The sequence below is a fragment of the Mytilus californianus genome, unplaced genomic scaffold, assembly GCF_021869535.1.
Source record: "Mytilus californianus isolate M0D057914Y unplaced genomic scaffold, xbMytCali1.0.p SCAF_5, whole genome shotgun sequence".
In the NCBI taxonomy this organism is placed as follows: Eukaryota; Metazoa; Mollusca; class Bivalvia; order Mytilida; family Mytilidae; genus Mytilus; species Mytilus californianus.
The window spans coordinates 69625066-69642912 of record NW_026262701.1 but is presented as its reverse complement, the minus strand read 5'-3'; the positions used below and the strand labels follow the sequence as shown (position 1 = coordinate 69642912).

General features: G+C 32.2%; 1 protein-coding gene and 1 long non-coding RNA gene across 3 annotated transcripts in view; one reads left to right on the top strand and one right to left on the bottom strand.

Moving 5' to 3' along the window:
* The window catches only part of LOC127701374 (uncharacterized), a 189643-nt gene that overhangs the window by 2003 nt on the left and 169793 nt on the right, over positions 1-17847 (bottom strand). The window lies entirely within an intron of this gene.
* LOC127701304 (cytoplasmic tRNA 2-thiolation protein 2-A-like) overlaps positions 1-17847 on the top strand; it is a 47749-nt gene that overhangs the window by 3784 nt on the left and 26118 nt on the right. The window contains exons 2-9 of one of the 2 annotated variants that reach the window (XM_052205188.1): positions 4105-4176; positions 5811-5949; positions 7281-7341; positions 9429-9538; positions 11324-11610; positions 12515-12650; positions 13364-13413; positions 14197-14278. In XM_052205188.1, coding sequence (XP_052061148.1) covers positions 4105-4176; positions 5811-5949; positions 7281-7341; positions 9429-9538; positions 11324-11610; positions 12515-12650; positions 13364-13413; positions 14197-14278 — 937 coding nt within the window. Of the gene's footprint in view, positions 1-4104; positions 4177-5091; positions 5268-5810; positions 5950-7280; positions 7342-9428; positions 9539-11323; positions 11611-12514; positions 12651-13363; positions 13414-14196; positions 14279-17847 lie in introns of those variants that run through there. The other variant, XM_052205189.1, reaches the window with a different exon arrangement.

Below are 17847 nucleotides of genomic sequence, written 5' to 3'. Positions count from 1 at the left end.
TTGTACTACAAGGTTTCATATCAGAAAGGGAAAGCTGGAATTGAGTTTAGGGGTAATTGCCCTAAACGTTTAGGAATAAGGGGCCAAAAAGGGGCTAAAAATAAGCATTTTTCTAGTTTCCAGACAATAACTTGTGTTCAAGTGTATGGATCTCTCTGAAATTGTACTGCAAAGTACCATACCACAAAGGAAAGGCTGGGATTGATTTTGGGGGTAATTGCCTCAAAATTTAAGGAATTAGGGGCAAAAAACAAGCATTATTATACGACCGTTCTAGTTTCAGGACAATAACTTGTGTGTAAGCGTATGGATCTTTATGAAATTGTTCTACAAGGTTCCATATCACAAAGGGAAAGCTGGGTTTGAGTTTTGGGGTAATTGCCTTAAACGTTTAGGAATTTGGGGCCAAAAAGGGGCCTAAAAACAAGCATTTTTTTTAGTTTCCAGACAATAACTTGTGTTTAAGTGTATGGATCTCTCTGAAATTGTACTGCAAGGTACCAAACCACAGAGAGAAGGCTGGGATTGAGTTTGGGGGTGATGAATCATAAGGGGGTTCAAAAAATTTGGGGGAGGATTTTTTCTTTTTTTTTTTTTCTTTTTTTTTCCTTTAAAATTTTCCATTTTAAATTGGTTATTTCTGATTTATATATAAAAGAAAATAATAATGATATGGTTTGAATAGGTAAATTAAAAATTTTTAAGTTCTTAGACCACATTCATTCTGTGTCAGAAACCTATGCTGCGTCAAATATTTAATCACAATCCAAATTCAGTGCTGTATCAAGCTTGAATGTTGTGTCCATACTTGCCCCAACTGTTCAGGGTTTGACCTCTGCGGTCGTATCAAGCTGCGCCCAGTGGAGCATTTTATTGTGTTTTGGTCTGTTTTACTTATACTGTATGCAATAGGTCTACTATATTTGGTGTATGGAATGATTGTAAGGTGTCCATGTCTAGCTGGCAGGTGTTCTGACCTTGACCTTATTTTCATGGTTCAGTGGTCAATGTTAAATTTTTGAGTTTTGGTCTTTTTTTCTAATACTAAATGCAATAGGTCAACTATATTGATTGGTGTATGGAAATATTTTATGATGTACATGTCAGTCTGGCTGGTTTTATTTGACCTTGACCTCATTTTCATGGTTCATAGCTCAGTGTTAAGTTTTTGTGTTGTGGTCTGTTTTTCTATTACTATAAGCAATAGGTCAACTATATTTGTTGTATGGAAGGATTGCAAGCTGTACATGTCTGTCTGGCATGGTTCATCTGACCTTGACCTCATTTTCATGGTTCATTCGTCGAATGTTTTTCTATTACTATAAGCAATAGGTCAACTATATTTAGTGTATTGAATGATTGTAAGGTGTACATGTATTTCTTGTTTGGTTTATATGACCTTGACCTCATTTTCTTGGATCATGTTAAGTTTATGTGATAGTTGTAGTAAAGCTTTATATTTCATGTATTTAGAACTATCAACATAATATCAATGATTAGAAAGAAGGCGAGACATTTCAGCATGTGCACTCTTGTTTCTACGATATCTAGTTAACAAAAATTTAATTTCCGGAGGAGTGAAACGAGGGAGAAAATAGTTATGTATTTATATATATATACACTCTAGTTTTACACCATTTAACATAAAATCATATTTGGTAATCAATCTACCTGCCTTTGCTTTATATTCACACCTAAGCATCAGTCATTGCAGTAATTTTGCAATATATACTATTTCTTTTGCAAGCAATTGTCAGCATACATAAGACAGTATAAATCTTGATTATTTATCGATAATGGGTCTTCATAGATTTTCAAATAGTTTGTCAAATTATTAATAAAGATCTTAAAGAGTTTTTGATTAAGGTTGTCTCCTTGTTTTACCCACAGGTGTGTTGAAAAGCTGTTAGTATGTATAAGTTTTCATACTATTACACACGATTTCCTTACTTCAAACATGTTTTAAATGATGTTGTAAAATGAAGATCTCACTCCAATAATAAGTAGTTTCAATTTGATTCCAGTGTGAATGTATTAAAGGCCTTTTTAAAGTCAACAAAGCAGGCATATAGTCTACCAACAGGATTATTACAATATTTATCAATAATTGTCTTGATTACAAACATGTGGTTAGAGCCTTTGTTCGTATGTTATGCTGTTTCGCCACTTTCCCTGGTTAGGGAGAGGGTTAAATGCTCACAAGCAAGATTTAAACCATCACATTTATGTGCCTGTCCCAAGTCAAATTAGTGATAACCCTAAAAACTCATTTTGTTTCCTATATGACATATGATGAATAAATGTTTAAATGTAATTTTAATTGTAAACAACCAGGTAAAATTTAAAATATTTCCATGGAAATATCAACAGTATTCAGTATACCGGTATGTAATTATGATAGAGAATGGTCCTCATAACAGTAAATTAATTGGTGTTTACTGCACTTTCAATACTAATGTGCTATTTTGTGGCGGTCAGTTTTAATTGGTGGAGGAAGCCGTAGTGCCCAGAGAGAACCACCCACCTTCAGTCAGATAACTGACAATCCTAGTCAATTAAGATTGGAGTCGAGTGCACCTGCCACGTGTGGGATTCGATTGATTGATTGATTGATTGGTTGGTGTTTAACGCCACTTTCAACACTATTGTGCTATTTCGTGGCGGTCAGTTTTTATTGGTGGAGGAAGCCAGAGTGCCGGGAGAGAACCACCGACCTTCGGTAGGAAAACTTACAATCCTAGTCAATTAAGATTGGAGTCGTGTGCAGGATTCGAACTCACAACCTCAGTGTTGACTGGCTAGTGTTACAGTAGTTCGACTACTTAGACCACTTGGCCACCAATACCCCTATAACAGTAGATGAAATCTTTAAAGAGAGATTGATACTCATGCATGATACTAGTCATTTACACATGGTTCATTGGTCAATGTTAAGTTTTCATAATTTTGTCAGTTTATCAGATTCTCCATATAAGCACTGGTTCAACTATATTTGGTGTATGGAATGATTGTATTATAAAGGTGAACATGTCTGTCCTACAGGGTTCATATTACCTTGACCTCATCTTCATGGTTCATTGGTCAATGTTAAGTTTTCATAATTTTGTCAGTTTATAAGGTAGTACATATATAAGCAATGGTTCAACTATATTTGATGCGTGGAATGATTGTAAGGTGTGTCTGGCAGGGCATATTACCTTGACCTCATCTTCATGGTTCATTGGTCAATGTTAAGTTTTCATAATTTTGTCAGTTTATCAGATTCTCCATATAAGCACTGGTTCAACTATATTTGGTGCGTGGAATGATTGTAAGGTGAACATGTCTGTCTGACAGGTCATATTACCTTGACCTCATCTTCATGGTTCATTGGTCAATGTTAAGTTTTCATAATTTTGTCAGTTTATAAGGTAGTACATGTATAAGCAATGGTTCAACTATATTTGGTGCGTGGAATGATTGTAAGGTGAACATGTCTGTCTGGCAGGTCATATTACCTTGACCTCATCTTCATGGTCCATTGGTCAATGTTAAGTTTTTATTGTTTTATCAGTTCATCAGAGACTGCAGCAAGGGGTCAACTATATTTGACCTCATTTTCATGGTTCATTGGTCAATGATAATTTTTTGTGGTTTGGTCTGATTTCCAGGTACTGTAAGCAATATAGGAGCATATTATTTGGTGTATGGAAAGATTGTAAGGTGTACATGTCTGATTAGCATGGTTCATTTGACGTTGACCTCATTTACATGGAACATTGATTATATGTTAAGATTATGTGATACTTGTAATAAAACCTGCACGATATTACAGACATTAATTCAGTCATACATTTGTAAGTAAAACAGGCAAGAAATTTCAGCATGTGCACTCTTGCTTAAAAGTTTTAAATTTTTTAGTTGTTTAAATGACCTATGACTGAACATGCCCTCTTATCATCCTTAATAGTTGACCTCTCAGAAATTTGTTCAGTCTAAACTGTGCACATTAGACCATAACAAAAAATCTTAACACATCAATTCGTAACTTATAATAGATAGATCTGAGTTATTGGTGGCAGACTGTTTATTTTGTGATTTTGATATACCAGTATATGTTTTCAGGAAGTCCAAAGTGTGTATGAAATGTGGTGGAGAAGCTGTCCTTATCACTAGAATAAATGATCCTCTTTGCAGGTTAGTATTTCATAATTTGTTCTATGCTAAAAACAACTAGAATGTGAAAAACAATCCATAGATATAAGAAGATGTGGTATGAGTGCCAATGATGCCTATTTATTATCTCTTAAGAATTCAGCTTTACTACCTAGAATCCTCCGCCACTTCAATTAGTTAAAATTCAATAAAAATTCTGTAATAGGCCAAACTCTAGGAAATGTATTAAGGCCCCTTCAAAAATATAATTGATGCCACAAAATGACTTAGAATTGGCTGCTATTGGAAGGTTTATTAAATTTGATAAAAATATTATTTTAGAAAACGAATAAAAACCTGAAAACCCTGTATAGGGTTAATATATAACTATCTAGGTTTTGAGAAAATAATACATTATTGCTAATTGTTTTTAACTTAAACATCATCAAATGTCCATCAAGGACTACTGTATCTGTGGAACTGTAGTTCTTAGGTCCTTAATTTATGATAATTTTGACAATTTGCTGTAATTTTCAAAAAATATCATAAGGACCTATGAGCTACAGTTCCACATCTAGGACTACTGCTACCTAGCTAAAAAAAGAAAATTTACCAAATATTATTTAAATTTAGATATTTGTAAAAGACTGAATTTGATTTTTATGTACATCATGTACATGTATTAGAAAGTACTAGTTTTTTTTATATTGGTCATCATGGTCATGTACATGTATATAAGATGAGCGTTTCACATTTTTTTTTATCAGATTTCAACTGTAAAAGAAAGTTTAAATGTTTAATTTAAATTGAAATTTCTTTTGAAATAGTTCATGCATCCTTTCATTTGAATAAATCATTCAATAAATCTATACATTTCACTCTCACAAACTTCTGTGTATTTAAAATGTTGATATTTACACACTTCATTAAGTACTTCAAAGTCATACAATGTACCTTCATATAATAACATTGTAACATATTCTTAAAATGATGTGCATGTTTATACACTGGGAAATGTAATTATGTTACAAGAATCCATATATACTGTAAGAAAATGTGATACATTTGACAAAAGTAATGGAGGTGACAGAATTTAGTGAGGAGGATTTCAAAGAGAAGTTTGTAGCTTTGAGGTACACAATGTATTGATCATCAATTTTAATAGTAAACTTTTTAGGATTTTAATACTTACAGATGTTACAGTTCAAATAACTTTTATCTAACTTTTTGCTAATACTTTTTGCTAATACTAACACTTTCGAAACACCTGAGTTCACTCCCAACATTGGTTGGGTTCATGTTGTTCCATCTTAAGTATTCTGTGTTCCGCAATATTCTAGAATAACAAACAGGAAGGATATATTAACCAGGGAAACAAACAAACAAAAACATGAAAAATGCAAGTTCTTTAAAATCATCTACATAAGCCAGTTCTGAAAAGATTTAGGAATCCTCTTCCAATTACAGTATGTCAACACATTATAATTATAATTGAATGCAAAGCAAGTGAATGGTTAAAATTTTAAATCAGGTTTCATGAATTTCAGTTAATTTAAAAAAAAGATTTAGGACTTGACTCCTTTTTTTTTATCCAGGGTTAACTAAATTATTTGGTGCAAGTCCTGTGCTTTGAGCAAATTGCAAACCCTTGAGTAAAAATGCTTTATATATTGCAGGGACTGTTTTATGGTATACACAACACACAAGTTCCGTGCAGCAATTGGCAAGTCAAAGATAATACGAGATGGAGAAACAGTATTGGTTGGATTTTCAGGAGGACAGGCATCCAGCTGTCTACTACAGTTAATAAAAGATGTATAGTAAAAATATTGTAAATTCAGAAACTTTTGCAATGTTTTCATTATTCGAAAAATTGAAAAGGGAAATGGTTTGCAAAAATTAAAACTTTCATTTTAGATATTGACAGCATTATTGTTTTCAGCATCTTCTGAAATCGCAATAATTAAACTTGCATTTTTGTCCATTGTTTCAACAATCCCAATAACAAATACACTCAAAAATTTCTGAATTAACATTATATGGATTGTTAAATGAATAAATGCAATTTCTTAAAAAAAAGTCAACATGTTTAACCCCGCCGCATTTTTGCGCCTGTCCCAAGTCAGGAGCCTCTGGCCTTTGTTAGTCTTGTATGTTTTTTAATTTTAGTTCATTTATATGTTTTGGAGTTTAGTGATGTCCATTTTCACTAAACTATTAAACATTTTTATTTAGGGGCCAGCTGAGAAACACCTCCTGGTGCGGGATTTTCTCGCTGCGTTGAAGACCCATTGGTTGCCTTCGGCTGTTATCTGCTTTTTGGCCGGGTAGTTGTCTCTTTGACATATTCCCCATTTCCATTCTCAATTTTAAGTAGAAAAAAAGTTTAAAAATATTTATATAATACAACAAGTGATGTACATTGGTATCATTGTGGTATATAGTTTGTGTTTTAGGCAAGCATTTACAGGGGGTATTACAGGCCAGAAATACTTAAATGTGTAAATTCAGTTTATTAGAAAATGTATTTACTAACAAACTATGTAATTTTAGAATTTATACAGTTTAGCTAAAAGCGGTGAAGGAAGTCATCCCCATCTAGTAATCTTTCAAAATTTACTTACAAATTAAACAGGGGATTCAAAATAATTCAACAGTACAGTGATTTAGACGTAAAAGTGATTTTGAGGATTCACTCATAAACTGTTAGTATCCACTTATTTCTCAGTGAATCACTCAAAACTGACAACTGAAATTTAGGGGACCAAATCACCTTTAGGAGACTTATGCAACTTTTTGTTATTTTGATTATTTGGTGTTGTTGACAGAGTGAGATCTTTGGAAGTTTTGTTTAATTTGATATAAACTTGAGACAGTTAAGCGCTTGACATATTGTATAAACATCTGTATATTGTTGAAGACTTTATGATGTCCTGTGGATGTCTTTTGGTGATTATATTTGTTGGGTTGCTGTCTCATTGATGTGATACCCTGGAGCATCTCCATTTATTCATATTCATTAGTAGAATACAATACCTTGATTTCTATTTCTGATTGTGATATATATCCAAGCCTTGTATCATTTTCTTGAACTTTGATGTCATTTTTATTTTCATTTAAATGTTTTGTTTTTTTTTATATTACAGGGACTCAGCCAGAGAGCACACAAGAAGCTGAGGTTCAAGCCAAGTTTATTATTTATAGATGGTAAATAGAGATATCACCATACATAGCATATTTGTGATAACAGTGCATAACATTGCTATCATTAATTAATTAATTTAAGATAATGTCATTTCAGAAATTAATTCAATATTTGTTTAATACAAAAATATAGAATTAAAATTGCAATAATCAAAGCTCACATTTTGATATATACAGTAACATTTATTTCATATATGTAGAAATCATATTAATTCATCTCACATTATTGTCACACAGATCACTCTTAGATACATGCATTAAATTATGCATTTGCAGTAATAAACAAGGTGAAATAAGACAGCAATCCAACACTACTAGTTACACAAAGAAAGACATGTATTCAGGTCACTACAATGTATCAGTAGCATTTGGCAAACTAAAAATCATACAGATTTACAATAGAATAATGTACACATATAAAAATAGGATATAGGAAGGAAAGTTATACTATCAGAGTTATGAACCATCAGTTTTTGGATCGGATGGTCTATACCAAAAAAATCATGATTATTTAAGTACCCATGCCAGGGGTTCAAATTAACATTTGGTACTGGAAGGTCCAGGACCTTTGACACTCCAAACTGAAAGGTTCACAACCTACATCAAAGGTCCTACTTTTACATGAAATATTTCGCAACTCATTAAGATACAAAATTAATGTGCTTTCGGTGTAAGGACAGCTTGTTTCATCATATTTGAACTGCATGTAATGTTTGTTAAGTTTACAAATATATTGCCAGGCAACCATATAGCACCAAACTGTCAGTGTCACTGTGGTATAACATGTATACTAATAAATGTTAAATTGTCTTGTATATTATGAATTCTAATAATCTTTTTGTTTTGTATTGGGGACGGTGTCACTGTGGGTGAGACTGGTGAGTGTGTTCTCTCAATCATTGACAATTATATCATAATCTGTTATTGATGTAAAAGCGTATTTACCTTGTATCTTTTGTCCTTGTCATATTTCTAGATTCTCACTGTATATGATTATGATTTAGTCTAGAACTATGATGTATTTGAAATTCAATTCAATATTATAATTGAAGTACTGCTTACCAACATCATTACCATTTTTGCTCTGGATTTCAAGAATAAATGCATAGTCACTGAAGGGTTTCCCTTTTTTTGCAACACGTACTGTATGCAGTGTTGAAGAGAACCTAATATCTATTTAACTGACCAGGCTTACATTGCTACTTGAGAATACATTGTCCAAGTTTAGTGTCTGACAATAAATCTTTAAGACTTAAAATTTGGGTCACTTTCATGGATCCACTGCTTTAAACAAGATAAATGCTGGGGTGTCACTTCATGTATTTTTATTGGGTCTATTTTAAGATTTTGTGTTCCTTACAAGTGCACTTATTTTTCTGAATGGGCTGGGAACTTCTGGCAGTATGTACACGACATTAGACCAGTTCATTCATCAAAATATAGCCACGGTCGATCGATTTTCCAGTTGGGCTTAAATTTCCGTTCCCGTTATTCACGATCGTATTTTTGGTCTTTAGTGAGATCTTCGTTTTGATTTCTTTTGTTTTGTTCCCAAGGAAGACGTTGAAGACCGTTCATCATCTTCAGGCTTCCTCTTGGAAGACGTGACACCAAAGCGAAACAGACTCATTTTGTTCGAAAATGTCTAAATGATTTGTCACGTGACTTATCACAACTATTCATAACCTTGTGTTTCCAAGAAATACATGGTTAAAAATAACTTTTATCACTCGTCGGTAAGGTCAGGGATGAAACTTTTTATTATCTCAATTTCAATAATAATATGGCTTTGAAAGGACGATACTGATGGTTAAAAAAGTTGGCAAATTTAATTTTTATTTTCTTTCAAATCTAAGGTCCGTGGGGCGTAGCTAGTAACCAAAACGAAAGTCCGATTTCAACAGTGAAAAGTCATGGACCTCGGACCACCACTAATTTGAACCCCTGCATGCATACAGTTTAGTAAGTTTCCCCAGGAACACTTGCATGATTTAAAGATATGTTAAATATTGACAAACATTATTAGTGAACGCCAATCCAGGGAATCTTCAATAATTTCGTGATCATCTAGTCTAAGATTCTAATTACAGAGGGTGCTGCAATAGATATGTCAGCAGAAGAAAGATTAGATAGCTGCCAGAAAATTCTCCAAGTCATGGCAAAGTCCGGCTTTCCATGTCATATAAGATCCTTGGAAGAGGTAGAGTATTTTAAATTATAACTGTTGATTCAACCAAATTTTAATGAGGTCTTTTTCAAAAAAGATGGTGTTAATTCATCTCTACAAACTTGATGGGAACTTTTGGAGAATTTTTTATGTCAGAATCCCTTTACATCTTTTATGCCCCCGCCGTAGCGGTGGAGGTATTAAGTTTTACCCTTGTCCGTCTGTACGTACGTACGTCCCAAAATTGGTTTCCGTTCTCTAACTTGAGTTTGCCTCAACCAAATGTTATGAAACTTATATACAATGTTTATTATCACTAAACACAGATCAAGTTTGAATTATGGTGGCATCACTTTTACCGTTCTAAGAGTTATGCCCCTTTACAAATGGAAAAATTGCAAAATTTTTAGTTTCCATTCTCTAACTTAAGTTTGCCTCAACCAAATGTTATGAAACTTATACACAATGCCAATTACCACAAAACACAGATCAAGTTTGAATTTTGGTGTCGTCACTTAAACCGTTCTAGAGTTATGCCCTTTATAAATGGAAAAATTGCAAAATTTTTATTTTCTTCTAAATATCAAGTAATTTTTTAAAATTTGAGTTATCTTCCTTTGTCCATGATTATAGTTGAATCTACAATCAATGCTTTATACAATGCAATGTTTAATTTTGACTTCCACTTATAAAACACAGATCTAGTTGAATTTGGGTAGTGTCACTTTAACACTTATTGAGTTATGCCCCTTTATAAATTGAAAGATTGCAAAATTTTTAGTTTCCATTCTGTAACTTAAGTTTGCCCCAACCATACATTATGAAACCTATACACAATATTCATTACCACAAAACTAAGATCAAGTACAAATTTTTTGTTTCCATTTTCTTACTTTAGTTTGCCTCAACCAAATTTTATGAAACTTATACACAATGCTTATTACTACATAATACAGATTAAGTACGAAATTTGGTGGCGGCACTTTTACCATTCTTGAGTTATGTCCCTTTATAAACATGAAAATTGCTGAATTTTTCGTTTCCGTTCTCTAACTTTAGTTTGTCTCAACCAAATGTTATAAAACTTATACACAACCGTTCTAGAGTTATGCGTGTTTACAAATAGAAAAATTGCTGAATTTTTATTTTCTGTTCTCTACTTAAGTTAGCCTCAACCAAATGTTATGAGACTTACATACAATGCTTATTACCACAAAACTCAGATCAAGTTCAAATTTGGGTAGCGTCACTTTTTTCGTTCTTCAGTTATGTCCCTTTATAACTATATGATATGCAAGCTGGGGCATCATCTGTGGACACTATCCACATTTATTTTAATGTAGTTTAAACTTTGGAGACAGTGCAAGCTAGTGAAATGCCACACATAATAGAGGATGTCAGTTGTAATTTGAAAAAAAAATTGAGAGGACTTTGTACAAAGACAAAGTGGCATATGCAGCAATGAAATTGCAACTCATCAATTCAAATTCACCAAAAATAGATATCTAGAGGTCATGATAATGTTTTATGCAGTAAACAAGTGCACCCACTGTGTGGGAAGTTAAAAAAATGAAAACATGTTATAAATTTCATGCGTTCGAAGCGCTTTAGCACCGAGTCTATATAAGTGGTAATAAATTCATCAGAAACAATCCAAATCTGAAATTATAGTTTATACTGTGAAACAACTGTATAAGTAAAGTCAATAGCTTTTAGCTTTGCTGCATGTAACACATGTATCTGTAATAATCTTCACTATAGCTGTAGAATAAATATAAATTCAAAAACAAATATTTATTATTTTTTTTTCAATTTCAGGCCATGGATTCATCCTTTATCACAACAAACAGTAGCAAAGATTCCCTTGCAAGTACAGATCTTCCTGACCTTGATCTTGATGAACAATCACAAGGTCAAAGGTCTAATAATGACCTTAACACTGAACAACCTAAATCTGCTGACAAACCTAAAACTAATGGTTTACCAATAGACAAAGACTTTAAAGAAAAATGTTTACATTATGATGAATCGGAAATAAAGTTAAAGGAGTTACTGAAATCCTTGAAATCTGTCACAGCTAAAGAAGATTTGATAAAATCACTTAGGTATAGTAAGAATAACATGAATCATATATGGATACTTAATTTTTTTTGTGTGATATGTTTTTAAAAAAAAAATAGTAGTTCTGAAAATATTTGACATGACTCAGGGTACATTTTTATACTGTTTGTTACTTCGTATGACACACACAGCCAATGAAAAAGTTACTTATTACTATTTGTTTTGACTGGTGATTTTGCTTTGTTGTAGGATTAAAGTATTTAAGGGAGTACCAACAATTTGGTAATGAACAAATATATTTATCTGGCTTGATTTTATGTTTTAATTTGTGCTTAAAATAGTAATTCCACTTCATTATTTTCAAAGAAAATTGTGCAACTTAGATACAAATTAGTCCCTCTATCAAAAAATATTTTAGTTAATATTTCTTCAAATTGAAGAATTAAACGGACACATTACAATGTTTGTTTATGATATTTCCCTTTTATGGTTTATATAGCCAGGAAATGACAATATGTTCAGTAAAAGGGTGGAATACAAATGTAACACAAAATCTTGAAAGACAGAGAAATAGTAAAACACAAAACACTCAACCAAAAAAATATTTTTATATACAAAAACTTCCATTATAATGTCAGACAACAGTGTGGGATTCATGTATGCAATTCTTTTACGTGTTGTAGCTGATCTTATCAGCTTAAATTTAAATCTTAGTTCAAATTATTGTGAAGTTCATTCTTTTGCATTTTTGTTATAAATAAAACCATTGCAAATATTTCTGAATTTTACAATTATCAATAGCAATCATGTATATGGTAGGTTTATGACATATATTAAACACCATAAGGGATTGAAAAGTGATAGATTTTGATAGACAATAAGTAAAGAATTTCTTATGTTTTAAAAGAATACATTGTAACTCTGGTCTGTTTTTTTACATTGTTACAGGTATAATATCTTAATAGATACAGCTCGAAAGCATAGTCATACTAAAGTTATGACGGGAGATTGTAGTACAAGGTTGTCAGTTAGATTGTTGTCAGATATTTCTCAGGGAAAAGGTGCACATGTTGCCATGGAAACAGTAAGTAGAATATAATTACATGTATTTCATAATAAAACCCTGATGTAAAAAGGATACAAGTTACCATGGAAACTTCAGATATGTTGTAGATTGATATTACATGAAACAAGACAAAAAGAAAAACTGAGTTGTCAGGTCTGCTACAAGGAGTTAAGTAAAAAAAGACTGAAACTAGATGACAGATTGAAATAAAACACTAGTATTGTATTCTTTTATTTTCAATAAAAACAGTTTATACAGTGACTAGTGTAGATTTGAATTCTACCATCCTTATTTTCTCAACAGGTCAATTTTCTTATGTGGAATTTCATCTCTAGTTTCAAGATCTTGCTTACAAGTAGGAAATCTCAAATTTCTGACTTATACATTGATATCAATGTACATGTAAAACATATATTTTTTTTTACTTTTTACAAATTATATGTCATTGTTTTTTTTTTAATTATTACATGAATAGAATTATCAAATTATAAATAAAGAAAATGCATTTCATTTCTAAGAATTTATATATGTCAGTAATAAGATAAATATGTACAATTAAAAACAAAACTTGTACATAAGAACCAATATTTGTGTGGAACAAAATTAAATCTGTATAAGGCTTTCTTTTATTGGAATTATTGAAGATTTTGCAAACAAAATGCACATTTCAAAGGATAGTTGAAAGGGCATTGAAAAAACATTATTTTTATATTTACTTCAAATTATTGCAGGGTTTTGCAGATAAAAGGCTAGATGACATTACTATAGTACGACCTATCAGGTAATTTTGAAGATCAATTTGAAAACGCAGTTTCTTTGTTTGCATTGTAAACTTGCTGTTTTATTGACAACAAACCAAATAATATGTTTGTGCCAGGGCACAACAAGGGTAAACTCTCTGATTGCTATGTTAAAGCTGTAAATCAAAGTCTTTTATAGTAAAAATATATTCAGTTGTGATGTTCCAAGAAATATTTACTTAGTGATTAAATATTTCTGTTTCTCAAAAAAGGTCAATTCCTACAGGGCACTTTGTATCCAAGACTTGATTATATTTTAGATTTGATATTTTGAAATGTAAAACAAATTAATTTTGTAGCCATCAAATATTTAAGCATGGGTTTCCAAAACCATTATATTGTTTCTACTTGCTTGATTTTTGTTCGGCCCAACACTAAGAAGCTTAGGTATTTAGTGTGACTCATAGCTGTCCTTCCATTATTTGATCATTTTGTACTTCTGTTCTTTTAAAATCAATTGGTTGTTCAATCTGCATGGTTTTTCTGTTATGCCTGCAGATATTGATCTGGTTTTTAGTAAATTAGTGTATTATGATGACTTACAAATCCATTTTGAGTTCTTTCCAGTTGACCAAATTTTGGCAGAATAACTCCCCCTGCATTGGACTTGGAAAGTATCATGAAAACTGGATTTGTCCATATTTTTTGGTTTTAGTTAAGTATTCAAGACTGTATTTTACATTTTGAAATGCTGCAAGTTTGAATTCAAATGAATTATGACCGTTTTACTGATGGGTTGTTACATGAACTTTTCTTTTATATAGGGATTTTAGTTCCAAAGAAGTAACCTTATACAATGTATTAAATGATGTAGAGTCTGTGTTTATACCTACTTTGACAACTAAGGTATGATTTAATATTAGTTATAACATCAGGACTTGCCTTACTAGTCCTTTTTAGGGGTAAGGTGACCTTTTGCCATTACTTTGTGTTTCTCTTTCATAAAATTTTCTTTAAAAATCTTCTCCTTTTAAATGTGGTCCTATAACAGGGGATAGTTTAAAGGCTGATGTGGATTTATAGTAAAAATAATTGTACGACCATGATACGATAATATAATGACATATTGGACATGGTAAGCTGACACATTTCCTTATTGAGGTTAAGTGTGCATTCATGCAATCAAACCCTTATGTTGCTGGCTGACTTTGCAGATTTTATCACTACTTTCGATATAAAAAAAAAAAGTGTATTGAGCATAACATTGTATATATACATCCTACCTATGAAAATTTTAAAAAATTTATCAATGCAATATATACTCAGATACTCAAGTTACAAAATGATGTGTATGTGTATAACCATACTTGTCAAGGAATTTACATAAATTGAGCATGGTGCATGAATCTAGTATCTGATAAAATAATATCGATGATGCCATTGTGAAAGTAATTTTAGAATTGAGTAAAGTAATTTTTATACGACCGCAAAAAAATTTTGTGGTCGTATATCGGTATGACGTTGGCGTCGTCGTCGTCCGGCGTCGTCGTCCGAAGACACATTAGTTTTCGCACTCTAACTTTAGTTTAAGTGAATCGATCTTTTTGAAATTTGACCATAAGGTTAAATACCACAAAAGGAAGGTTGGGATTGATTTTGGGGGTTATGGTACTAACAGTTAAGGAATTAGGGGCCAAAAAGGGGCCAAAAATAAGCATTTTCTAGTTTCCAGACAATAACTGTGGAACGGTGTATGGATCTCTCTGAAATTATACTACAAGTTTCCATACCACAAAGGGATGGTTAGGATTTGCTTTGGGGGGTTATGGCTCAAACCGTTTAGGAATTAGGGGCAAAAAGGGGGAAAAACAAGGTTGTCCTGGTTAATGGACAAATACTTTAGTACAAAACATAATTTAAAGCATTGTAAGGGAGATAAATCAAATACATCATTGAAATTATCTCCCTTACACTGCTTTTAAATTATGTATAAAGTAATGGTTAATGAACAATAAAGATAATTTAAAACAGTGTAAGGGAGGTAATCCAAATACAACGTTTTGGTTACTTCCCTTACACTGCTTTTAAATTATGTTTATTTATAAAGGAAGACCAGTAAAAATATCTGCAAATGTTGCATCTTTTTTTTTTACAAAAAAATCCGTATGAAAGATTTGACACTATATTTTTAATTCTATTATAAAATAGATTAAGTTAGCACTATGGTAAATTTAAATGGGTAATTATGGTTGCCAACTCCATTGGAAATCTGAATTGAGATTATGACCATATCTTGAGGGAAAGAATTTTTTGGGGGAAAAAAAGGGGGGGGGGGATAAAAAGAAATTGTGGGGGGTCAATTTTTTCTCATTTCAGATTTCAGAAATTAAAAAGAATTATTCTTCAAATATTTTTTTTTTTTCAAATTTCAAATATTGAAAAATTTCAAGAAGTTATCTTTAATTGCACAGTATGGCGCATTAGATTTGTAAAATCTTTGATCACATTTATTTATTTGTTATGCCGAATCTAACAGTGTATTTAGATTTTTAATTTTGGGTCCAGTTTTCAAATTGGTCTACATTAAGGTCCAAAGGGTCCAAAATTAAACTTTGTTTGATTTTAGCAAAAATTGAATATATGAGGTTCTTTGATATGCTGAATCTAAACATGTATTTAGAATTTTGATTTTTGGCCCAGTTTTCAAGTTGGTCCAAATTGGGGTCCAAAATTAAACTTTGTTTGATTTCAACAAAAATTGAATATATGGGGTTCTTTGATATGCTGAATCTAACCATGTATTTAGATTTTTTATTTGTGGACCCCATTATCAAATTGGTTCATATTGAGGTCAAAAGGGTCCAAAATTAAACTTTGTTTGATTTCATCTAAAATTGAATTATTGGGGTTCTTTGATATTCCAAATCTAACCGTGTATTTAGATTTTTAATTTTGGGTCCTGTTTTTTAAATTGGTCTACATTAAGGTCCAAAGGGTCCAAAATTAAACTTAGTTTGATTTTAACAAAAATTGAATTCTTGGGGTTCTTTGATATGCTGAATCTAAACATGTGTTTAGATTTTTGATTATGGGCCCAGTTTTCAAGTTGGTCCAAGATAGGGTCCAGTATTTAAAGTTTGTTTGATTTCAACAAAAATTGAATATATGGGGTTCTTTGATATGCTGAATCTAAACATGTATTTAGATTTTTGATTATGGGCCCAGTTTTCAAGTTGGTCCAAAATGGGGTCCAAAATTAAACTTTGTTTGATTTCAACCAAAATTGAATATATGAGGTTCTTTGATATGCTGAATCTAACCATGTATTTAGAATTTTTATTTGTGGGCCCCGCTATCAAATTGGTTCATATTGAGGTCAAAAGGGTCCAAAATTAAACTTTGTTTGATTTCATCAAAAATTTAATTATTGGGGTTCTTCGATATGCCAAATCTAACGGTGTTTTTAGATTTATAATTTGGGTCCCGTTTTTGTCGAGCCTGCGAATTTTGTCGCAGAAAGCTCGACATAGGGAAAGTGATCCGGCAGCGGCGGCGGCGTTAGCTAACTTCTTTAAAGCTTTATATTTTAGAAGGTGGAAGGTCTGGATGCTTCATACTTTGTATATGGATGCCTCATGTTACGAAGTTTCCGTCAGTCACATGTCCAATGTCCTTGACCTCATTTTCATGGTTCAGTGACTACTTGAAAAAAAAGTTCAGATTTTTTGTAATGTTAGATTCTCTCTTATTATAAGTAATAGATTAACGATATTTGGTATGTGCTTACCTTGCAAGGTCCTCATGCCTGTCAGACAGTTTTCACTTGACCTCGACCTCATTTCATGGATCAGTGAACAAGGTTAAGTTTTGGTGGTCAAGTTCATATCTCAGATACTATAAGCAATAGGTCTAGTATATTCGGTGTATGGAAGGACTGTAAGGTGTACATGTCCAACTGGCAGGTGTCATCTGACCTTGACCTCATTTTCATGGTTCAGTGGTTATAGTTAAGTTTTTGTGTTTTGGTCTGTTTTTCTTATACTGTATGCCATAGGTCTACTATATTTGGTGTATGGAATGATTGTAAGGTGTACATGTCTAGCGGGCAGGTGTCATCTGACCTTGACCTCATTTTCATGGTTCAGTGGTCAAAGTTAAGTTTTTGAGTTTTGGTCTTTTTATACGACCGCAAAAATTAAAAATTTTTTGGTCGTATATTGGTATGACGTTGGCGTCGTCGTCGTCGTCGTCGTCCGAAGACACATTGGTTTTCGCACTCTAACTTTAGTTTAAGTGAATGGATCTCCATGAAATTTTACCATAAGGTTCTATACCACAAAAGGAAGGTTGGGATTGATTTTGGGGGTTATGGTACCAACAGTTAAGGAATTAGGGGCCAAAAAGGGGCCAAAAATAAGCATTTTTGTAACTTCCAAACAATAACTTGTGTGTAAGTGTATGGATCTCTCTGACAT